The 25,847-nt window shown below is 42.1% G+C and overlaps 1 protein-coding gene across 1 annotated transcript in view; it reads right to left on the reverse strand.

Moving 5' to 3' along the window:
* Positions 1-9,488, reverse strand: part of rad23b (RAD23 homolog B, nucleotide excision repair protein) — a 68,667-nt gene extending 59,179 nt beyond the window's left edge. The window contains exon 1 of the mRNA XM_039759719.1: positions 9,241-9,488. Within this exon, the coding sequence (XP_039615653.1) occupies positions 9,241-9,306 (66 nt within the window). The 5' untranslated portion in view covers positions 9,307-9,488. The remainder of the gene's footprint in view (positions 1-9,240) is intronic.
* Between the last annotated feature and the right edge of the window lie 16,359 nt (positions 9,489-25,847).

The following is a 25,847-nucleotide window of genomic DNA, read 5'->3' on the forward strand; positions in this document are numbered from 1 at the left end:
AGTGGGCTCATGAACATTAGATGTACATGGTGCTGGAACTTTCACCACGAGTCTGGCAAATTGACTGAATAGCAGTATATCCAAGGTGAAGAAACTCTTTGTACTTTTGTTCTTTATTTCTCCTTCTTAAATTTCTTATATTAAAAAATTGTTAGTTTTCGCATACCTCTTGGGGTCAGAGCGCAGGGTCAGCCATTGCACAGCACCTCTGGAGCAATTGTAAGCTAAGGGCCTTGCACAAGGGCCCAGTAGAGTAGGATCCCTTTTGGCAGTGATGGGGATTCAAACCGGCAACCATTTGGATACCACTGCAGATCCTTAGCCTCGGCCTCTGGCAACATCCATATCTGTTTAAGCATTTTGTTTTTTTTCTCTGACACCATATGTTCTGTTACATTATTCTACTAACAGGACTCACAGGATGGCTTGTTACACGTGTGCCATTTACTTCCTTCATCTATATGCCTTAATATACGTACCATCCCATAATATGAAGTTAATCCCATCAACCTTACATTTAAAACTAACACATGTCTCTGTGGATGCTACAAGTTATTTATTAGTCAAAAAATCGAAAAAAATAAATCGCTACACTAATTGTTAAAAAACAGTGCAGCCCTTGTCAGTACCCCGTTTCTTTCAAAACCTTCTGCGACAAATGGAGTGCAAAATTAGGAGAAAGTTAAAACATATTCATACTACCATTTAGTACCCTGAATTCAAATTAGACACTGATTTACTGACAAGGCAAGGCCATCCCTATTTTGGAGATTTAAAAAAATAATAATAATAATGATGATAATAATATATACAACACAGTGGCCCCACCTAACTTTTAATTACTTCTTGGAAGCAGCCCAAAAAGTGCTGTGATAATAAACATGATAAACTAGACACTATTCCAGGCTAACTAAAGAAGTAGTTGGATGACATATTTTAACATGCATGGATGAATAAGAAAATATTAAGTGGCAAATATTAAAGCTGGGGTCTCCAACACTTCACTTGCAAGCTACCGGTAGCTCGCAACCCCTTTCCAAGTAGCTCGCCAAAGGGTTAATGAATCCTACATAAATTTGAAAACTTGATTAGTCAAATTAGGGGTGGGCGATCTTTCCAAAAAATCATATCACGATCCATAATCTGAATTTCAATCTCTCTTTTCAATGTGGCATACACTTAAAAGAATATCCAGACTCAAACTCATCAAGACCTAAGTTGCACTTTAATTTTAAATATCAAACAGAAATTGAATTAAATTGTTTTCTCGTTCGCTAGCTAAGCAGAGTAAAGGAAGACGCCCCGGAGTCTGGCAAGTGAGTGAGGAAGGCCCCTCCCCTTGGCCTGCTGCGTACTTCTTGGATTCGCGCAAACAAAATCGGCACCACAAGCAAACTATGAAACATAGTGAAATGAGAAGTCGCAAAATCAACCAGAATGTTCAAGGAGAAAAAAAAAACACAATCTAAATCTGGTAAGTAGTTCTCACGTGAAAAGCAGAGAGACATACAGACATTGGATTTTATATTTTATATATTAGTAAGCCTTCAAGATAATGTGCAGTTAAAGTCTCAACAGCATTCTCAGCATTTCTGGAGCTTAGTAGAGCCAGATAACTAGAAGAATCTTCACCAAGCAGCTCTGAAGATGTCTGCTTTGTTTGGGTCTCCATGCCTCTGTGAGTCGGCCTTTTCTGACATGAAATCAAAGTTCAGAACAAGACTGACAGATGAACATTTAAATGACTCCATAAGAGTAACCCTAAGTGGCTCCACTCCACCATACACCTCTCTTGTGAGTCATCTGACTAACTAAAAAACATATCACACATACAACTGGACATGTGAATACTCTTGTGAAGTGAAACAATGACATGGAACAAAATGACAAATAAGGAATATCGGCGTATTTGGAATCGCATTGTTTTGTTTTGACAGCACTCATGTCTGTCCACTTTTCACGAGAGAACTACTTAACGGATTTAGATCTGATTTTTTTCTATACCGTAGATCTCGTTATATAAGCCGAGAATTTCATCCTAGATTTTTGGCTTGGAGTTTGGGGGTCGGTTTATACGACGAGTATCATTTCACATTCAAGATTTCCAGCGCAATGCCGGGATTGCAGATGAATACGGAAGTAAATAATGACGAAACCACAGAGCCATCTTTCAGATGAAGAAGTAACTTTGCATGCCGGTACTTTAAATTAAATAAAGAATTTATTCAAAAAAGTGTTTTAGTTGTTGATTTTATTAATAAAATTTATAATAAATTATCGGGAAGTTTAAAATGAAATTTTTTGTTTTGATTTACAACCAACAACTTGCGTTACGAAACGGATGCGGTCACGTGTATCCGCTTGTGCGATTGTAAACAAACAACCAACCAACAGCGTTAGTAGCGTCAGTCGGAGCTCAGATACATGTGTTTGTGGATGTAATTTCCGTCATAGCAGTGATTTACCTATATATATATATATATATATATATATATATATAATATTCATTAAGACCATACAAGCAAGACACATAATTGCTAAGGAAGGAAGAGAAGCGAAGATGGACATTGTGTGGAAATATCTCCTCCCTTTCTGCAGCCCAAAGATGTCAAATTAAAAGGTGAGTACAGTATGAAATTGTTTCTAGAATAGAATGCCTTTTATTGTCACTATACGCATCTACAATGAGATTAAAAGCAGCTCCTTCAGTGCAGAAAAAAGTTCTATATAGGGCTTGTATGGTTGTTTTTTAGCTTTAGCATAACGCCGGATCTGCAGCCCCCCTTCAGCTTTCTTTCCCTCCTCCGTCTGTGTCGTCTCCTAGACTCGACAACAATCCACGGAGAGCCCACTGGTCTCACTATGCTGTCTGAGATGTTGTGCGTGTGATGAAAAACACTCGAAACAGATGTCTGGCTCTGGACACCGATGTCTATAAGGTTCTGAATGGTGTAGCGAATGTTCGCCGAACCGATCGTGCACAAACAAGGACAAAAAAAAAAAGTACAAAAACAACACAAAAGTGCACTAAGAAGGAGAGCCCTGAGCCGCTGCAACCATGCGTGCCGCCATGCTCCTAGCTTAATTGAAGTAGGCTAGGCACTTTTTATAACTTTTTGGTTAGTACATTAGAAAAATTATTGGTGTTTTGGTAAATTATGCAACCCTTTTTTATTATGAAAAGGTTAAGTAAGTGTTGAAGTGGGAGGTTCGGAACGCATTATGGGTTAGCCTTTGCGAACGAATTAAGTTCGTAAGTCAAGGTTCCACTGTATTGCGTATATAAGTTAATCAAATTTATAACAAGTCTCCGGAAATCCAACCGCCGATGTACCGTATTTATTTATATATAGTTTCAACACAAAGGTTTCATTTTACCAAACTTCTCCGCAGTCACTTCCTGGTTTCCATCAAAAATGTCAGCAGTCTCAAATTCTCGCCGATAAACATTATAAATATACCCGAAGAGACACTTTTAAGGAAATTTAGAAAATTTTGCTTGGAGAAGGGGGTCGGCTTAAATACCGGTCATCGGCAAATGCATGTAATTTAGTTGGCAGAGAAGGGGTTCGGCATGAACATTCTGGGTGATTTTGTGACTTCTCTAATTTCGCTATGTATCATAGTATGTATCATAGTTCGCCTGCGGTACTGATTTATTTTTGTGCAAATCCAAAAGAGACACAACAGGCTGAGGGGAGGGGCCTTCCTCACTCACCAGCCAGCTTCGGAGCATGTTCCTTAACTCCACTTAGCTAGTGAACCAGAGAACAATTGAATTCAATTTTGTTTGATATTTAAAATAGAGTCTGGATATTCTCTTAAGTGTATGCCATACTGAAAACAAATTGCAATTCAGATTGTGGATCGTGATTTTGCGTTAAAAGGATTGCGATATGCTCTTTTTGGAAAGAGCATCCACCTCTAATTTGACTAATCAAGTTTTCAAATTTATGTAGGATTCAATAACCCTTTGGCGAACTACTTGGAAAGGAGTTGCAAGCTACCGGTAGCTTGCGAGCGAGGTGTTGGAGACGTGTTTAATGTTTAGATCTGGTGTTTCAGTAGGCCAGAAAAAGTGTTTGAGTACATCCTGGTGTTCATGAAACAACTTTTAAATACGTTCACTAGTGTGTAAGGTGGTATTATATCATTAAAAATGGGAATATCTTGAGGAAAACAAAAACATTTCTGCAACACAGGGTTAACCAATACATGTTATAAAGCCATATTTCTTGGACTTATTTTATAGGACTTTAACCAGTGATAACTGACAAGTGGATGGATGTTTTTTTTTTTTTGACACATGAAGGGCTAAATGGATTTATAAAAGACGAGAAAATGATCACATTTGCTTGTGTTTCAGGTCAGTTTCATTAAAATTCAAACATGGGCTTAGAATTTAATAACAAATGCTGCCACAATAAATGTGCATTTTTTCCAAACACCAACTTCCCACCACAGTCACCTTCACTTGCATACAATAGGTTTGCTGCTGCGTCCACCCACCGAGAACAAATATGGTGCAGCCAAACACGGGTAGTGAATCGCCCACTGACCGCCCCCATTCAACAGGCAGCCACCCAAGGCACACTACCATGCTACCCTTCCCACCGCCCCATTCACCCTCAATGGCCTCCATTCAGCCCCAACCAGGACACCGCTTGCAGCATTACCAGCCGCCCACCGAGAATGAACGGGACAGCCATGAGTGGTGGGCGGGCAGTTAAACGCCCCACTCCTCTCCATCCAGCCTGTGTCCAGTCAGGAGCAGTAGCGGCTTGGTGGGCAGGCAGCGAACCGTCCCATCAAGCCTCCGTCCTGCACACGAGTGATAGCTGTAGCCCCGGTGACTATGGACCACGGGTCACTGCTTGCCGCATGAGCAGCCGAAACCACCCCCCTCCAGCCACCGCTTGCAGCATCCCCAGGCCAAAGATGACGGAGCGGCAGTTACTGAGGCGCATGCGTCGCGGCCCCGGTCGTAAGTCGTAGGTCAGATGTCTGCAACTTGGGGACTACCTGTGTACAGAGGGTCCTCGGGTTACAACGTCTCGACATACAACATTTCGAGTTTACAACGCTCACTCCCAAAAAAATTTTGAGACGTGAGAAGGAATAAAGGTAAGGATTTTTTTTTTTACACTCATTTTTTCGGTTCCTACAGTACAGCGTACAGTACAGTATATTTATGTCCTCTTCCTTTTTCTGTGGCTTGGTTGTATTTTTATGTTCTAGATTACGATTTTGCAAATGTGTTAAAGATAAGTTAGTGACTTAGATTAGGGTGTGTTTCGACTTACACCAAAATTCGGGTTACATCACTATTGTAGGAACGGAACTATGTCATAACCCGAGGACCCCCTGTATATATATATATATTTTAACCAAACTTAAGTTTTCTAATTTCTATATTGTTCCCAAAACACACAACTTGGGAAATAACACATCACATAATTAGCCCAGGAGTCCAATTAAAAACAGAAGCTGGTAGGAACAAAAACCTGCAGCCACAGTGTGCCCCCAGGACCAAGGTTGGGAAACACTGAGCTAGAAGACGGCAGTTTGTGAAGTATACGTGATTAGGTCGAGAAGACGAAAAAAAATGCCAGACAGCTAGCTTTTTCGTTTTTCACAGCTCTTGCTGGCACTGTTGCACCAGAAGATGTGTGGGTATAAGAAAGGAGCCAGTAAAGGAAGGACTGACTGTTGTCACAGCTGTCTCTCTCCTCCATGGTTGTTATGTCACATTGCCAATGCTGGCTGATGATGGCAGTGCTCAGCCTATTCATATAGGCAAGAAAACACATGAATTCCAATCGGACCGTTTTCAATCAGGTTGAATGGCCAAGAATTGCATACATATCTGATCTAAGACCTCAAACAAGATTTGAAAAGATGGAGTACTGTGTCCACACAGCCCCAAAAGCACAAGATGTGTGTTACATTAAGACAGTGGTCTCAAACTCCAGTCCCAGAGGGCCACAGTGGCTGAAGGTTTTCATTCTGACCCTTCTTAATTTGTAACCTGTTTTTGCTGCTAAGTAACTCCTTCTGAATTCATTTAATTGACCTGCTCTTGAAGACGCAGACCCCTTAATTGTTTCTTTTTCCTTAATTAGAAGCCGATATTGACATACAAAATGAGCCAAAACCATGACCAGCAAACTGTGTCCTTCACACAATATCTGAAAATAAAGAAAGATGGAAGGTCTCAGGAATGCTGATCTGCTCAGGTCGCCAAAACATCTGAACAGTGCACTTAGAAAGGAGAAAATCATCAATTTTGAAGTGGTATGCCACTGCACAATGAGAGCAGCGACAGGCTATTGAATGAAAGAATGGGTTTAATTAACAAACAATAATCAGAGCCTAATTAAGCAACAGGTTGGAGTAGGGGTCCTCAATCACGGTCCTGGAGGGCCAAAGTGGCTGCAGCTTTTCCTTCCAGCCCGTTTCCTAATTAGACGACGGTCCTTGCTGACAATGAAACTTGGTAACTATTTGGCTTGTTAGTGCGTTCATTCATCCAAGGGAAATTTGAATTGCACTGGAGAGTTTCTTTCTCTAGGAACATTACCCATTCGTTTTGTGAACCATAACAGATTTAAACTGAACAGTCCTTGCAATTACTCTCTCATTTATTTATTTTTTTTTACACACAGATACCTGATGGTGCACATAGACAGGTTTTAAAGGAGCCCTTTATCTGTGGAGTGCTGCTGGTTTATTGGTTATCTGCATTTCATTATTATGTAATGTCTGGTTAATTAAACAGGCAACAAATAAAACTTAAATGCAGCTGCTAAAAACTAAAATAGGCAATTAAGGCTTTTGATTTGTAACAGGCCAGATGACTACAATCCCAAGAACTGTATTGCTTTAGTAGTAAATAAATGGGATCTAATTAAGAAATTGGTTGAAGTGAACACCTGCAGTCACTGCGGACCTCCAGAACTGCAACCGAGGACCTCTGATCAACAAGTCTTGTGCTAACAAGGCCTAAAGTTAAATACCAAGTTTCATTATCAGCAACGGCCGAGTTCTAATTGGGGAAACTGGCAGGAATGAAAACCTGTAGCCAACGCGGCCCTCCAGGACTGTGATTGAGGACCCCTGGGTTGGTGTCTGAGGTCCTGGCTTTGTTGGCCTTCTTTTAGTTGACTCACTTCACATTTCATTTCTGTTTGGGTGCCATTTAAGGAAAGAAATGAAGCAATTCAGAGGAATGATAAAGAAATTCAGGGACGAACACATCTTGAAAAACAAGTCCACTAAAATGAAAGGAAATGAGAGTTAATAAGCAGAACAAACTGGTCACCAATTAAGAAAAGGGTTAGAATGAAAACAATACTGATGCTCTGTGCAAGAGAGGACAGAGCCGACTATACTTCCTTAGAAGGCTGGCGTCCTTCAACATCTGCAATAAGATGCTGCAGATGTTCTACCAGACGGTTGTGGCGAGCGCCCTCTTCTACGCGGTGGTGTGCTTGGGAGGCAACATAAAGAAGAGGGACGCCTCACACCTGGACAAACTGGTGAGGAAGGCAGGCTCTATTGTAGGCACAGAGCTGGACAGTTTGACATCCGTGGCAGAGTGACGGCCGCTGAATCACGGAGAATCCACGGCATCCACTGAACAGGATCATCTTCAGCGACAGACTGCTGTCACCGTCCTGCTCCACTGACAGACTGAGGAGACCCCCACACTATGCGACTCTTTAATTCCACCCGGAGGGGGTAAACGTTTACATTATACAAAGTTATTGTCTGTTTTTACCTGCATTGTTGTCACTCTTTAATTTAATATTGTTCTTTATCAGTATGCTGCTGCTGGAGCATGTGAATTTCCCCTTGGGATTAATAAAGTATCTATCTGCAGCCCTCAAAGACTGGAGTTTGAGACCAGTGCTATAAATTGTTAGAATTAGATTTAAAAAAAAAAAAATCTGATTCAAATACCTTCAGCCTGGTTTTATGAGCATAGTTTTATAGATACTTTATTAATCCCAAGGGGAAATTCACAAATACTTTCCAATTAAGGCGGTATTGGCATTTAAGGAATGTGTGAGAAATTCCACGTCCACACAAAGAAAACATACTAACGTCCACACAGGCAGCATCAGCCACATGAGGGCTACCCTTTTCACTAAGCCCGGCGTTCACATTTTTGTAACGTCTGAGAAAAGTCTACGTAAACATAAAGAGAAAATACACCGTCCACACAGGCAGGATCAGATACGTGAAAACGAACCATTTCCCCTTTTAATATTTGGAAATGGGCGCGTATGAATGGCACAGTGTTTACTTTTATGGCAGACGATGTACTAATGATTATCTAAAAGTCGATTATCAGTCCAAGCGCTAACAGAAAACGGCAACGGCTGAACGACTCATTAATTTCAAATTCAACAGGGCCCTGTTTGAGGCAAACGACTTTACTTATTTTTATAACTGGCCACATTGATGGTGACCACTATGATGACGGGATCTTTTTTAGTGGCTTACGGTGGGCGGAAATCTATTTTCCGATTACTTGTTCGCTATTTTTTCTGCCTCGTGTAATAGCAGCTACCGTCGAAAGTTGTAAAGGCCTCGCGTAAGCATCGATGTACAAGAAGGTGCCGAGCGTGCGAAGCTAAAATCCGAGGCCCTGAAATATTTGAACAAATTTAAAAGGCGCTCTCTACTGCCAAGTCACTTTTGGCCGTGGTTATGTTGATGTTAAACAGTCGCACACTTTTCTACGATAATGCGCACACACTGTCACTTAACAGAGACTTCAACTAACGCTAATCTTTACTAGTTTGTCCGCGTCCTGGAACAAAATCCACTTTACACATTCAAATCGACTCAAAACGGACATCTGGCCGGCCATAATAAAATACATGCAGGGAAAGCCAAACAACACAAAACTGTCCAAGAAAATTGCGTGGGCGACTAAGAGCGTTTTCTTTAACTTGCACACACGAACTTTTGCTGTCTTAAACAATCCAACACGTTGATTTCCACTTTAGTCCCTCAACTGCACGAGTTTCTCCGTGACAAATTTAAAAATGTGGGCGTTCCACAAAGCACGTTTACATCCCCTTAACGCCACTTAAACTACAAGTGACATTTTGCTTTATTATTTATATTCCCTACAACTTTCGCTCATTGCCTTTTACTCCCCCCCCACCAAACCCCTTTCCGGGTTATGCCTTTTATTTTTTTTTTTTCTTTATGCACTCGCTCACTTACCGTCTCCTCCCCGTCTATCTCGATTTTAAAGGTCTGCTGCTGAAGCGTTTTCAACGTGATCTGCATGGTTTCAGCAATCTGGCTGTTACGAACAAGTTAAAGTCTGCAAAGCTTCGGGTTTTCTTTTCCTGCAAATCCTTCCTTCTCCGACAGCGTACTATTCGGACTATTTTCGCTCGTTCATCACGGCCTACTTGCCGCCATTACTAAACCTATTCTCGCCGTATAAACAAAACAGGCCGAGACGCCTGCGCATGCGTAGATGACGGGATTGTGCTGACGCATGCGCTTTAGCATTACAGTCGCCGCGAAAAGAGCAACGAAGCGGGTTGTGTGAGTCTCCCGGAATTACAAGTTTATATGAAAAAAAGACCGATTATATGTCACTGTTTACAAGTGAGCTGATAGCCGTTATTTTGGGTCTTCAATGGATTGAAGAACTTTGTCCAAACAGAGTACTTTAAATCTTATGATCCCTTCGCTGTCTTACAGAGTATTAAAACCAAGTAATTCTTCATCATGGCCAGACTTGCTATTGGAAGTGCATCAAGACTTGCCCAATATGGGTTTATTGCTTACTTTGTTATGGGTTCCAGCACATAAAGGGGCCAAAGAAAATTAAATAGTTAACGATTTGGCTTAAAAAGATTTACAAGTGACATTTAGTAAATCAGAAATTAAAAGTCTGGTAAAATTGAAAATTGATGAGATGGGGTAAAAATCTGGGACACTGATTGTATTGGAAGACAGATGGAATACAAGGTAGAGTTGGATCTTTGGGAAAAGGGGGCAAAAGGAGAAGGGAAGAAATTGTATTAACATGTCTCAGAATTGGGCACACTGTGGTTAAATTTTATATTCGTCAAGAGAGGACAGCATCAGTCTGGAGTTTGTAGATCTTGTAATCAATTAGAGACAGTTCAGTATATTTTATTAGAGTGTGTGGCATATAAATTACATCAATTTCAATATTTGTAATCCCTGGGAATGCAACAATTATTAAGGCATGAAAATGAGTTTAAAATTCTATGTAGATCTATATTCAGTCATTTAAAAACGATACGGTTATTCGAGAGCATTTAAATGATATTTATAGTCATAGTTTATTTTTACTTTTCTGCATCAAACTCCAGTTCAGGTTGTGGCGGTAATGCACCTTAAGCTGGTTTGCCAAATACCATAAAACAAAAGAAGAAGAAGATCTTCTAAACTTCAAACTTAACCTCTATTTAACGATGCTTGACTTGAAATGCATAATGCAGTTAATTTTTACAGGAAGAAACATTCATGAAATTATGAATATTTTACTACTAGGGGGCTTACCGCCTGCTCACTTCGCTCGCCAGCCCCCCCTTGCCTGCGCCACTCGCGTTGTGAAGAGGAGGGCTGAACGCACCCCAAGGAGACGCGGTTGCTCCTCCAAAACCCCCTCTTAAACGGTGACACGATGGGAAACAAATAACATTTTTTTTTTACCTCCTCTTTGCTCGATCAGATGCTGGATTACTGCTGCTGCTGTGCCGCGTGATCTGCATCTCACACGGCGCTTCAAACAGTTCAAAGCCTGTACAGCAGCTGTCTTTGTCATCTACTCTTTGTCTTTTATTTCTGGCCCAGGGCACGGTTGGCACAAAGTCTCATCTCACGGAACAGGAGTTCTTGATATTTTAGTTTATAATATAAAATGGAATAAGAATCTGAAAATCTAACATTACATGAAAGTTTGATAAATTCTGAAAAAAGTGATACCAAACTTATCTACAGTGCATTCTTTTTCCACATTTTGTTATGTTACAGCCTTATTCCAAAATGGATTAAATTCATTTTTTTCCTCGGAATTCTACACACAACACCCCATAATGACAACGTGAAAAAAGTTTACTTGAGGTTTTTGAAAATTTATTAAATATAAAAAAAACTGAGAAAGCATACTTACTTATATACATCCGTATATATACATACTTACTTAATAGGGGGCTCCGTCCCATGCTCGCTTCGCTCGGCAACCCCAAAGGAGATCTTGATATGCCATTCGTATTAAAACGTTTACAGTTTCCCATTAGAATAGCTTTTGCTATGACAATTAACAAATCAAAGGGACAAACATTCAAAAAAGTCGGTTTATTTATTAGACAGAAAGAAACGATATTCACTCACGGCAGCTAGACGTTGCGTTGTCGTGATGTAAGTCCAAACACGGAATCAAAATTCAAAGCGATATTGACAAAAAGTTAATTCCAAATATTGTTTTAAAGTAAAAAGGTAATCTTTTTATTTAGCCAATAAAAGGTGTCATTTTGCTTGGCTTTTCTCTACATTCATAATGGCTAACACGGTACAACACCCGTGTACTAAAGCCAAAATTGTATAACGCAACGAATACCTCTAACGCAACATGAAGGATAATTTTCTTTCAATTTATTATGTTTTACAATTTTTAACTATGGTTAATTACTTTCTGTGATGTAAACTAGTTAGTTCTATTATGCATATGTAACAATTGCCATGAAAATAACAATCTGTTTAAATTGTACATCCACTTCCCCATATGTGAGTGGCAGAGCAGTGAAGTTTCTAGAATGTAGCACTTGCCCGGGGGTTGTCGAGCGAGCAGGGGACAGAGCCTCCCGTCTGTCTGTCTGTCTATGTTTGTCTGCTTTTCACTAGAGAACTACTTCATGGATTTAGATCGTTTTTTTTTTTTTCTTTCTAGAATTTTCTTGAACATTCCGGTTGATTTTGCGACTTCTGTCATTGTGCTATGTATCACAGTTCACTTGCAGTAGCGATTTATTTGTGTGACTCCGAGAGACATATAGTTGGCCAAGGGGAGGGGGGCGGAGCCTTCCTCACTCACGCACCAGCTTCATGGGGTTCCTTACCTCCGCTTAGCTAGCAAACAAGAGAACTACTTAACGGATTTAGATCAGGTTTTTTTTTTCTGTAATTTGCTTGAACATTCCGGTTGATTTTGTGACTTCTCTCAATACACTAAGAATCATAGTTCACTTACAGGAGCAATTTATTCACGCTAATCTAAGACAGAGGCTGCGGGCCAAGGGGAGGGGGAAGCGTGACGTCAGGAGTGGGGAGCCAGGTGGGGCCCTCCTCACTGTCCTGTTTCACTACTCTGCAGACAGAGCTGCTAGGGATGGCTCTAAGCGGGGTACAGTCATATAAAAAAGTTTGGGAACCCCTCTTAATTCTTTGGATTTTTGTTTCTCATTGGCTGAGCTCGTAAAGTAGCAACTTCCTTTTAATATCTGACATGCCTTATGGAGACAGTAGGATTTCAGCAGTGACATTAAGTTTATTGGATGAACAGAAAATATGCAATATGCATCATAACAAAATTAGACAGGTACATAAATGTGGGCACCCAACAGAGATATGACATCAATACTTAGTTGAGCCTCCTTTGAGCCTCTAGACGCTGTCCTCCTATTGCCATTGATGAGTGTCTGGCTTCTGGATGGAGGTATTGTTGACCGTTCTTCATACAAAATCTCTCCAGTTCAGTTCAATTTGATGGACAGCCTGCTTCAAATCATCCCATAGATTGTCGATGATATTCAAGTCAGGGGACTGTGATGGCCATTCCAGAACATTGTACTTCTCCCTCTGCATGAATGCCTTTGTAGATTTCCAACTGTGTTTTGGGTCATCGTCTTGTTGGAATATCCAACCCCTGCGTAACTTCAACTTTGTGACTGATGCTTGAACATTATCCTGAAGAATTTGTTGATATTGAGTTGAATTCATCCAACCCTCGACTTTAACAAGGACCCCAGTCCCTGAACTGGCCACACAGCCCACAGCATGATGGGACCTCCACCACATTTGACAGGAGGTAGCAGGTGTTTTTCTTGGAATGCCGTGTTCTTCTTCTGCCATGTAAAGCGCTTTTTGTTTTGGCCAAATAACTCCATTTGTGTCTCATCAGTCCAAAGCACTTTGTTCCAAAATGAATCTGGCTTGTCTAAATGAGCATTGGCATACAACAAGCGACTCTGTTTGTGGCGTGAGTGCAGAAAGGGCTTCTTTCACATCACCCTGCCATACTGATGTGCTGAATTGTAGAACGATGTACAGATACACCATCTGCAGCGAGATGTTCCTGCAGGTCTTTGGAGGTGATCTGTGGTTGTCTGTCACCATTCTCACAATCCTGCCTCTTCATATGCCGCTCTTTTATTTTTCTTGGCCTGCCAGACCTGCTGAGTTGGTTTAACATCAACTGTGCCTGTGGCTTTCCATTTCCTGATTCCATTCCTGACAGTTTAAACCTCTGAGATGGCTTTTTGTCGCCTTCCCCTAAACCAGGAGACTCAACAATCTTTGTGTTCAGATCTTTTGAGAGTTGCTTTGAGGATCCCATGCTGTCTGTCACTCTTCAAAGGAGAGTTAAAGGGAAGGTTAGCACAACTTGTAACTGACCACCTTAAATACCTTTGACCACTCATGATTGGACACTCCGGTCTATGAAGTTCAAGGCTTAACGAGCTCATCCAACCAAGTAATCAGCATTGAGCAGTGACAGGCATTCAAATCAGCTCAATGACAAGGGGACACACATTTGTGCACAGCCAGTTTTTCACATTTGATTTAATTTCATTCAACTAAATACTGCGTCACTAAAAATCTTTGTTCGGAAAACACCGCAGTACTCCTAGGAAATGAAAGACAAGCCACTGTCATCTTGTTTGTTGACAGGAGAGTCAATTATTACGCAGGCTGAGAGGGGCTCCCAAACTTTTTCATATGACTGTAAATACCATCAAAATCCCGACTAGATACAAAAAAGGCCCTTAAAAAATCTTTACTAAATAAAATGTTTATTTTAACAAAAGGCTCTGCAATAGACACCTGGCTGTATGTATAATACTGTATAATGACTCCCTTAAGTCATATTGTTTGTTTTATATCCTTTTTCTATCCTCATTCTTAGCACATTGTGTAGATTTTCTATCATTTTTTTTTGTAAATTATTTTTTCATTGTATTATTTTGTTTAATTAATACTGTTGCTCACATGGGTGCCGAACCTTTAACAGCTTCACAAATCTTTTCTTTGTCTGTGTTACGTTACGTCATCATTGCGAGCTTCTCCCATTGTGTTAAATGCGAGGGGTGGAATTGTATCGGCAGAGTCTGTGCAGGTGTATGTGTCCTGGTTTAACATTTCAGCCACGTAATAATACATATTTACCGATAAGGACGTTCAGCGTGGTTGGACTCGCAGCACATCGTGAGTCAGAACTCAGAAGCTTTGGAGGTTAACCAGTGTGGCCAGTAGAGGGCACCAGAGATCACCCAACCCCGGAAATAACCTCAAAGACACAAGTCTTGTTCAAATCAAATTTTTATTTTTATTTATACAAATTCAGTGGAACCTCGGTTCACGAACGTCCCGGTTCACGTACAACTCGGTTCACGAACGTCCCGGTTCACGTACAACTCGGTTCACGACCAAAAAGATCGCCAAACTTTTGCCTCGGTTCGCAACCACACACTCGGTATACGAACAAGCCAGTTTCCCTTGACTGTCTGAGCTGAGAGAGCGAGAGAGCAAGAGCGAGCGAGCACGTGCCTGCTGGGAAGGGGGAGGAAGAGGAGGAGATTGCTGCCCGTGTTTGCCTGCCTATCTGTAGTCTGTTGTAGTGCAAGCGAACCGTCCCCCCCACCACAGGCAGCCTGAGAGAGAAAGAGAGCTGCCATGCCTTTTCATTTAAGCAAAGCCGCTCCTTGTGCATTGTTTTCAATAAGACGTGCACTCTCTTTGTGCTCTACAGTATTTCGTGTGCTTTTGCAGTTAACTGTGGCTTCTAAGCAAGTGGAGAGTGGTCAGAAGAAAGTTTTGAAGAAAACTGAAATCGAAGTAAAGAAAGAAATTACAAAAGGTGGAAAAACTGTTTACCAGTTTACTCATTTACCAATCGGAGAACCCTGGTGCTTTCAAGCAGCACAATGTAAACAAAGCCAGACTGCCAGTAATGTGGAGGGTCACAAGAACTTTCTTTTTGGAATGGCTGCATGAGGCTTTCACTCCCACCAGCTAAACAGCTAAAAGCACCAGAAACCCAAGAAATCACCTGAAGGAAAATACTTCATGCCAGAACTCGACTCATGCAAGGTTAGTTTTCTTGGTGGTTTTTGTATTACGGAGTTTTCAAAAGTAAATTTTTTAGTTCATAATGCGATTTGTTGCAATGTTATTTTTCTCTTTTTTCAAATGTTCGCTTTTTTCCTTGTGCTTAAAACTCATGAAAGGTTTACAGATGGAGTTTTTCATAGCGCGATTAGGTGCGATGTTACATTTCGCTTTTTTCCTTGTGCTTAAAACTCATTAAAAATTGTTTACACGGAGGACTTCATCGTGTGATTTGTTGCAATGTTACTTTTTTGGTTGCTTGCAAGTTGGTTTTTAAATGCAGTTCGGATTTGTGCGATGTTTTTTTTTCTGCTGTGCTTTAAACTCATATTTTAAAAACATTGTTTACAGCGATCAGGCTTTAGGTTTAATAGCGTGATCTCTTGCAATCTCACTTTTTTGTTTGCTTGTGAGTTGGTTTTTGCAAGCGCCGGATTTTTTCTGCTGTGCTTAAAAGTCATTTTAAAAAAATGCTGCGCGAGCACGTGCTACAGAGAGATTAGAGAGCGCGGGCAGCTGACAGGGAAGGGATTGGGGGGACGGATAGGTGTGTGTGTGTGTGTGTGTGTGTGTGCGCTCGCGCTACACAGAGAGAGAGCGCGTGAGCCAGCCTGCTCCTGTAGCTGAGGTACACTGTGGATTCTATGGTGTAATTAACTATATTTGTGCTTAATCTTTACATATTTTTACATATTTACATACTGTTTGTACGGTCTGGAACGGATTAATTGTATTTACATACAATCCTATGGGGGAAACTGCTTTGGTTCACGACCAACTCGGTTTACGACCAAAGTTCTGGAACGAATTATGGTCGTGAACCGAGGTTCCACTGTACCTTCTATACATTGGTATACACTGGTTACCTGTGTCTTTCAGAATTGACTTTAAAAAACTGCTTATGGTTTACAAAGCCTTCAATAATCTGCTCCATTTTATATTTCAGAATGTCTGACATCTTACACTCCAAATCGTAACCTTAGATCTTCAAATGAGTGTCTGCTTAGAATTCCAAGAGCTAAACTTAAAAGAAGTGGTTCGGGCGGCCTTCTGCTGTTAGGCACCTGAAATCTGGAATAGCGGACCGATAGAAATTCGCCAGGCTGATAAAAAACTGCTAACAACACATTACTGTAACATGCCTTTCTCATAACTTCATTTTAGTTTAATCCTGATGCTCTGTATATTCAATTAATTATCATTACTATTCATGGTGGCTCCACAATCCGTACTAACCCCTACTTTCTCTTCTGTTCTTTTGAGAAGGCTCTGGCTGCAGCCACTGTAAGGTGTGGACCTCCACAGTAGGCGAATGAACATAATTACGACCTTCCCAATCACCAGCCCTAACTTTAAAAACGCGTATGAAGGCAGCAATAGTGAAATAGCACGCCTAAGCTTAAGATCGTGGGGGAGACACATATTCCTTTTTTAGCATATAAAATAACCGTTCGCGGAAATGTCCATCCCGCACAACAAGTAACACGAGGCAGGACAGGATCCAACTTAAAAAGCTGTTTCTTCCGTAAACTAAAAAATCCTTCTAAAAACGCACATGGATGCACACCTTTCCAGAAAAGATTACGATGAAAATGGTTTCTTTTAACTAAATAAAGCCAACCCGAACAACCGGACGTACAAGGCAGGATAAAATTAAAAAGACTGAACGGGACTAACTAATATAAGACCTTCCCAATCAACATTCCTATTGATCCAATTCCGAACAGTGAAATTGCACGCCTAAGCTTCAGATAGTAGGCGAAGGGCGTTTTTCCGTCTACTGTGGAGCTCAACACCTTACAGTGGCTGCAGCCAGATGCTCTTGCTTCTTTTTCTGTTTATCTGTGCTGGTGATCTGCACCACAACCACCTGATCAAAGCACCGTGATGTCCCTCCATTGATGGATTGAAGGCCAGACATCCACATGACCGTCATCATCAAGTTCTTCCACGTGAACCCTGAAGACCATGAGGACTGATTGAGGGCATTGATGTGAGGTAGAATGCCCAGAGGGGGCTGGGTGGTCTCGTGGCTTTGGTACCCCTGCAGATTTTATTTTTTTTCTCCAGCCGTCTGGATTTTTTTTTTGCTCTTTCTGTCCTCCCTGGCCATCGGACTTCACTTTTATTCTATGTTAGTGTTCCCTAATTTTAATTCTTATTTATTTTGTCTTTTTTCTCTTTCTTCATCGTGTAAAGCACTTTGAGCTCCATTATCTGTATGAAGATGTGCTCTAGAAATAAACGTTGTTGTTGTTCTTCTACAGCTGTTCCAGTAGTGCAACAAACACAGTTCTCTTCACTTTCCTCCTTCCTTCCCAGGCGAGCTTTTGTCCACTTCCACTTCCACCGGACTAGATGAGGTCAAGCAGCGTCTTTTATCTTGGACCCGGGGCTACTTCCGGTGCTAAGGCATAGCCAGATGGAAGAACTTTTGGGTCACATGGAAACCCCACAAAAGCAGGGATGAAGAATACCTGTCGCACCCCCAGGTGGCCCCCGCAGAACCCGACAAGGCTGTTTTAGGGAACTACAATATCCAGAGTGGTATCCGCACAGGTAACATTGCCCTAGGGAGTTGTCCCCCATTGTGTCAGGGAAGCCAGGTTTTCTCCTCTTGTCTTTTTCATTATACTGTCATCCTGGTTGGGTTTTATCCAAGGGTGCCAGTGTAAGCCACTCTGGCATTGGCATCTTTGCCCTACTCCTTGTGGTGGCATAGGGCTGGCCTCCCATCCACTTAGGGAAACATGCTCCATACTGGCATACGGGATTGAAAACCAGAGAGTAGCAGTACGGCACGTCGGGTGAACACCGGTTACAGTGGGATAACCTAAAGTCACATGCGATCACATTCGCTTCCTGCACAGTCGAAACCACCGCAGGTAATAAACGGAGATCGAGATGAATGAATCACGGCATTTGGAGCTGGCGTGGTGAAAATTGCTGTTTGCCCGGGAGACACCGTCCATTTGTCGTAAGTCAATGACTACTTGTACTACAAAAATGTACAAAAGTTTGGGGTTAATTGTATTTTGTCTAGCAATTCCTCTATTATAAGATGTGCTGAAAGGATAAAGAGGAGGGTTTGAGGTCAGTCATCATTCTCCAACCTGTTATATCCTAACACAGGGTTACGGGGGTCTGCTGGAGCCAATCCCAGCCAACACAGGAACAAACCCCAGGCAGGGCGCCAGCCCACCACAGGGCACAATTTAGAATCGCCAATGCTCCTAACCTGCATGTCTTTGGACTGTGGGAGGAAACCCACACAGACACGGGGAGAACATGCAAACTCCACACAGGGAGGACCCAGGAAGCGAACCCAGGACTCCTTACTCAAAGGCAGCAGCGTTGCCCACTGTGCCATCGTGCCGCTGGGGTTTGAGGTCAGTGGGTATAAAAGCACAAAGTACGTCCTGTGAGAGTCTTGTCATGAATTAAAGATGTTAAAGTAATGGTAGATTTGAGAAGAAAGGCACTGTAGGACCTGGACGGGACTGGGCAATGAGTCAGAGGCCACCATTGGAAGGCCCCTACTCTTCAACACCCCATTGGCCCGAAAATGCCACAAGCAAGTGTGAAAAAGAAATGAATGCCAGGGGAAAATCGATGGTGTGGGTGTTCCCCCCCAGCCATTGTAGCTGAAATTCTGTGTAACGCATGAAGACCTTCCACCTTAGCGCCAGGCACAGTGGGCATCTGACCTTCGAGAAGAAGCACTGCTATCCATCCAGGTTGTATTTGGGGTACATTACAGTCTACATGAGTTTTGTGGAATTGGAAAAGGCGTTCGACCGTGTCCCTCGGGGAATCCTGTGGGGGGCGCTCTGGGAGTATGGGGTACCGGACCCCCTGATAAGGGCTGTTCGGTCCCTGTACAACCGGTGTCAGAGCCTGGTCCGCATTGCCGGCAGTAAGTCGAACCCGTTTCCAGTGAGAGTTGGACTCCGCCAGGGCTGCCCTTGGTCACCGATTCTGTTCATAACTTTTAGGGACAAAATTTCTAGGCACAGCCAGGGCGTTAAGGGGGTCCGGTTTGGTGGACTCAAGATTGGGTCACTGCTTTTTGCAGATGATGTTGTCCTGTTTGCTTCATCAGGCCGTGATCTTCAGCTCTCTCTGGGTCGGTTCGCAGCCGAGTGTGAAGCGGCTGGGATGGGAATCAGCACCTCCAAATCCGAGACCATGGTCCTCAGCCGGAAAAGGGTGGAGTGCCCTCTCAGGGTTGGGGGAGAGATCCTGCCCCAAGTGGAGGAGTTCAAGTATCTCGGGGTCTTCTTCACGAGTGAGGGAAGAATGGAGCTTGAGATCGACAGGCGGATCGGTGCGGCGTCCACAGTGATGAGGGCTCTGCATCGGTCTGTCGTGGTGAAAAAGGAGCTGAGCCGTAAGGCAAAGCTCTCAATTTACCAGTCGTTCTACGCTCCTACCCTCACCTATGGTCATGAGCTACGGGTAGTGACCGAAAGAACGAGATCGCGAATACAAGCGGCTGAAATGAGTTTCCTCCGCAGGGTGTCTGGGCTTTCCCTTAAAGATAAGGTGAGGAGCTCAGAGTAGAGCCGCTACTCCTCCGCATCGAGAGGAGTCAGATGAGGTGGCTCGGGCATCTGATCAGGATGCCTCCTGGACGCCTCCCTGGTGAGGTGTTCCAGGCACATCTAACTGAGAGGTTGACCCAGGACACGCTGAAGGGACTATGTCTCTCGGCTGGCCTGGGAACACCTCGGGATTCCCCTAGAAGAGTTAGAAGAAGTGGCCGGGGAGAGGGAAGTCTGGACATCTCTGCTCAAGCTGCTGCCTCCGCGACCCGACCTCGGATAAGCAGAAGAGGATGGATGGATGGATGTATAGCAACAGGTGGGCGCGATGGAACTCAAACATACAGGATGCTGGCAGTCACCTCCAGTTCGCCCTCTGGTGGTCGTTCCAAGTATCAACTGAATAATAACATGCATACAAGACTGCAAGATCACCCCCCACCCTACCCAGAAGGTGGTGGGTTAGGGTTGATTTCACCATAGAGTAGTTTTAGTCGACCAATGAGCATCATGCATACCAAGTTTCATGAAAATCGCTCCAGCCATTTGGACGTGATGCTGGAACATAGATGCATACACACATACATTGACTTTATATACTGTATATAGATTAACAAAAATATAAATAGTAATCGAGGGAAAGCACACTTAGATGCTGTGTTAGTGCTCCCAAGTAGGGACAATGCCATGGTGGGCTGAAGCTACACTGGCGTTTGGTTCCCCACTCCCATACAGGTCTTTAGGAGGCCTACCAATGAGCCATGGGTATCTATCACCCACCTCTGGGTTTAAAGCAGCCCGACACCGAGGAAAGGAAGATGAAGAATGTTTAGTTGAGAAGCAGTCATATGTAACACAGATAAAGGTCATAATAAAGTGAAAGTAGTTCACAGAGTTACACGCCATCAAAGTAAATGAGTAACTGATGAGAGACAGAGCCGTGTAGGGCAGAAATGGAGAACGTGTAGCACAGTGGGCATCTCAGCATCTTCTGTGATTCGTAGTTCCTGAAAGACACAAGTGAAGAAGATTGGCTCAGAAGAAGAGGCTGGCCATTTCTAATCATAGTCTGAGCCACTAGAGGGCGCATTCTGACCAGTCTTTGGAGTAGTGGGCGCATTGGGAGCTGCTGAACTTATGGAGGAGTTTCTGTGTTTAGAGAATTAGAGGTAATCTGGGAGTTTGAGTGGGTTTTTTTTTTCTGTGTTATGTTTATGACTGATTTTTCCATTTTGAAATTTGAATTGTTTTTTAGTTCATCTTTTGTGAATTGTGTCAGTGGAAAGAGGAAGGAGATTCTTTTCTATTTATATTTTCTTTCAGTCACCATTTGATTTTGAGCCACAGTAATTAATGTATGTCACACCTGCACTAATTGTTGCTTATTTTTATTTTTCTTGTGCTTGCAGTGAACTGTATAAATAATTGCCAAACATTGTTTTTGCAAATTTATTTGGCACTTCTGGGATAAAACCACAATCTCCATTTATACAACATCAATATTGTCTGAGTGGCAGCCCCTCAGCAGCTGGTCATTTGGGTACGACTTCACATGCCCGTTGTGTGAATCTGTGCAAGGATGCCAGTGGACGGGGCATCACACTCAACTACTTGACAGCTGTACACTCTGCCAGCCATCTCTGAGTGAGTTAATGACAATCAGCTCTGGTCTGGTCTGTGTGTGATCGACGTCAGTGAAAGGGATAGATAGATAAGAGAGGCACTATATAATAGATGCATAGATATGAGAGGCACTATATAATAGATAGATAGATAAGAGAGGCACTATATAATAGATACATAGATAAGAGAGGCACTATATAATAGATAGATAGATAAGAGAGGCACTATATAATAGATACATAGATAAGAGAGGCACTATATAATAGATAGATAGATAAGAGAGGCACTATATAATAGATAGATAAGAGAGGCTCTATATAATAGACTAGCAGAATACCCGCGCTTCGCAGCGGAGAAGTAGTGTTTTAAAGAAGGTACGAAAAAGAAAAGGAAAAATTTTAAAAATAACGTAACATGATTGTTAATGTAATTGTTTTGTCATTGATATGAGTGTTGTTCTCATATCTATCTATGTTGTTCTCATATCTATCTATCTATATATATATACCTCTATCTATCTATCTATCTATCTATATATATATATATATATATATATATATATATATATATATATATATATATATATATATATAGCAAAATACCCGCGCTTGGCAGCGGAGAAGTAGTGTGTTAAAGAAGGTAAGAGAAAGAAAAGGAAACATTTTGAAAATAATGTAACATGATTGTCAATGTAATTGTTTTGTCACTGTTATGAGTGTCGCTGTGATATATATATATATATATAGCAAAATACCCGCGCTTCGCAGCAATGTCATGTGTTAAAGAAGTTATGAAAAAGAAAAGGAAACATTTTAAAAATAATGTAACATGATTGTCAAAGTAATTGTTTTGTGTATTTGGTGGCAGCGTCACAAAGTTGTTTTCGTAGCTGCATCAGAAAATGTACCACCACGCCTGACACGCCTCCTTTTACTGTTTTCTCACAGCTTGTATTGCTGCTGTCATATATATACACACACACACACACACACACACACACACACACACACATACATACATATATATATATACACATACATATCTTCATATCTACATATCTACATATCTATATACATATCTACACACACAAATTATATATATGTATATATGTATGTGTGTGTGTGTGTGTGTGTGTGTGTGTGTGTGTATATAATCTAGATAGGGGTGTGTGTGTGAATATATATATATATACACATACATATATATACACATACATATACTTGTGTGTATGTTTGTATGTGTCTATATGTGTGTGTATAGCTTTGGTCACTGAGTGCAAGGGAAAAATAATGAAATATAGTCTATAAGTTATTAAACAGTAAAACATTAACGTTTTAAGAAGTACAGGTACATTGAGCACTACTGGAGTGGTTATGGTAAACTACATTTTAAAGACTGTGTAACACAACAGGTAAGTAACTAACAGCAGCTAAAATATATATGGATCATCTCTCGGTAGTAGATCCCTTTTGAAAGGCGCTACACGACGGCTGTGGTATAGAAATTACATTTTCTATGTGAACGTTCAAATTTGTGCCTCTGGTAATGTGCCTTACCGGCAATTAAAGAAAATTATTTTTGTGTCCTCTGCCGTGTTAAGAGAGAAAGGCTTTGGTTTGGGATAAAAGGAAAAAAGGTGTAAAGAAAGGAAAGTTGCCTTTTTCTTTTATATAGTATAGAGAGATGTGTTCGCTGACGTTATGATCGCCTTTTGGGACAGTCGCGTGGGTCTTGTGTAGACTGGTGAGACGCCCCGCCATTAATCGGCTGTGATGGCACTGTGAGTCCTCCACTCGTATGCGTGTGTTCATAATCCGAGCTGAGGACCTGATAATCGATACGTGCAAAAGAAAGTGTGAATCGCCTTAATATTATTTTGCGTGGTGTAGAAAAGGGGTCCCGTGTTTGCACTTGTCTGGGCTATAGCTCAGGGGGCGGATGAAAAAAATTAAAAGTGCTCACTTTGACTTAAGGCAGAAGCGCAGTCAGCGTCTCAAAGGCCGGCACAGCTATGCACGCGCGCCAGCTGCTCGACTTTTGCTGGGCAGGAGACCCCTTTTGTACACACGTTCATGATATCAAAAGTCTCAGCGCTCTTTGGAGGTAATTCATATATTATATATATAGCAAAATACCCGCCGCAGCGGAGAAGTAGTGTGTTAAAGAAGTAATGAAAAAGAAAAGGAAACATTTTAATAATAACGTAACATGATTGACATTGTCATGAGTGTTGCTGTCATATATATTCCTGCCTAAATAAGTCACCCTTGCTTCGCTCTTACTTTTTTACCGTTCATTTAATCATGGCTAGTGGCGGAAAAATTATAAAATGGAAGGAGGATGGCTTTACCAAAACAATTATTGATGGGAATCGATTATTCATAAAGCTTGAATTGGTGATCTGTTTTTCTGTGTTAACCTCATATTTTTCATACTTCTTCTCAAACTAAGGTGGTGCGAGGGTAAAATGAATCGGGATGCGCTGATCAATGTAATCGTGTACCAGGAAATCATGCATTGACAAAAGCTCCCTTTGCTTGTAATGCAAAGTGTGATTAAATGCATTTTTAACGCGTTATGGAGCACATGCATCGAAGCTTCTCAGCTGTGCTTGTGCTAAGAAAAGGAAAGATTTTAAAAATAGCGTAACACGCTTGTCAATGTGACCTTTTGTAAGTAGTGCCTGGAGGATTCAGTGTGAGAAACTCTAGAGACAGCGTGTATTAACTTGAGGTAAATGGCAGGGGAGATGATGACGTGACTCCCCCACCCGCCTTAACTGTCAATCCCCACAAACACAGTCTCTCGGAATTTGCATAAGCACACCCCTTCACCTACAATTTTAACTTAGTTACAAAGTGATCAAAACTCTCGTTTATATCCTGCGTCCTATCATTAAACTTGTATCCCGCATTACCTGTGGGCATGTGAAACGCCAGCGGTAGCCTGTCTATGAACTTAATTTAAAGTTTAGGTTTACAGCTTGCTTTCTTTCCGAGGTAATAGCACTCATGAATATGGTAGTATATGCCACTCGCTCGCTTCTTATTGTTTCGCTGCCTTCTCAATTATATAATGCATGTTTTCTTAAGCGCTTTTTGGAGGTCTTCCTGGTTTTCTACGCACTGCGTTGACAGTCAGTTCACGGATTACGTGGGAGGCGTGATGATGTCACACGAAACTCCGCCCCCTACGCCTTTGCAGCTCTACTCCATTACAGTTAATGGAGAAAAATACCTTCCAGTTATGACCATTAGGCGTAGAATTTCGAAATGAAACCTGTCCAACTTTTGTAAGTAAGCTGTAAGGAATGAGCCTGCCAAATTTCAGCCTTCTACCTACACGGGAAGTTGGAGAATTAGTGATGAGTCAGTGAGTGAGTCAGTGAGTGAGTGAGTGAGGGCTTTGCCTTTTATTAGTATAGATAAATAGATATGAGAGGCACTATATAATAGATAGATAAGAGAGGCACTATATAATAGATACATAGATAAGAGAGGCACTATATAATAGATAGATAGCAGGATAGATAGATAGATAGATAGATAGATAGCATAGTTGGCAGGATAGATAGACAGATATGAAAGGCACTTTATGATAGATAGATAGATAGATAGTGTAGTTGGCAGGATAGATAGATAGCGTAGTTGGCAGGATAGATAGATAGATAGATAGATATGAAAGGCACTCTATGATAGATAGCGTCAGGGATGCCAGGGGCAACGACCCGGCCGGGACGCCGTGAGGGACCGGAAGAGAGTCAGAGCCCACCCTGGATCACGTGGAGGCCGCCTTCCTGGTTGCTCTGGGGGCCACGGGTACAGGGCATGGAAGCTCCACCCTGTAGGGGCCCGTGGTCACCGCCAGGAGGCGCCCCAATGACTTGGGGACCTGTTACCCCAGCACTTCCGCCACACCAGGAAGTGCTGGGGGGAAGATTTAGGGCGGCACCCGGAGAGCTGCCGGGAGGACAGCCAGCACTTCTGCCACGCTGGGGCGTGGCCAGAGGAGGAATGCCGGGAACACCTGGGGCTCATCCAGGGACTGTTTAAAAGGGGCCGTCTCCATTCATTCAGTGCTAGAGTCGGGTGGAAGGAGGACAAGGCAGAAGAGAGTGGAGGCGGCCCGAAGAAGAGGCATATTGTGGCCAGGGCTGTGTTTGGGGTTTGTGCACTATTTGGACTGAACTGGGTCTGTGTGACCATAACTATTGTTGTAAATAAACATGTGGTGGTTTGATGAACAACATGTCCTCCTGTCTGTGTCCGGGCCGCGTCCACAATAGATAGA

This window comes from Polypterus senegalus, chromosome 7, assembly GCF_016835505.1.
Source record: "Polypterus senegalus isolate Bchr_013 chromosome 7, ASM1683550v1, whole genome shotgun sequence".
NCBI lineage: Eukaryota > Metazoa > Chordata > Cladistia > Polypteriformes > Polypteridae > Polypterus > Polypterus senegalus.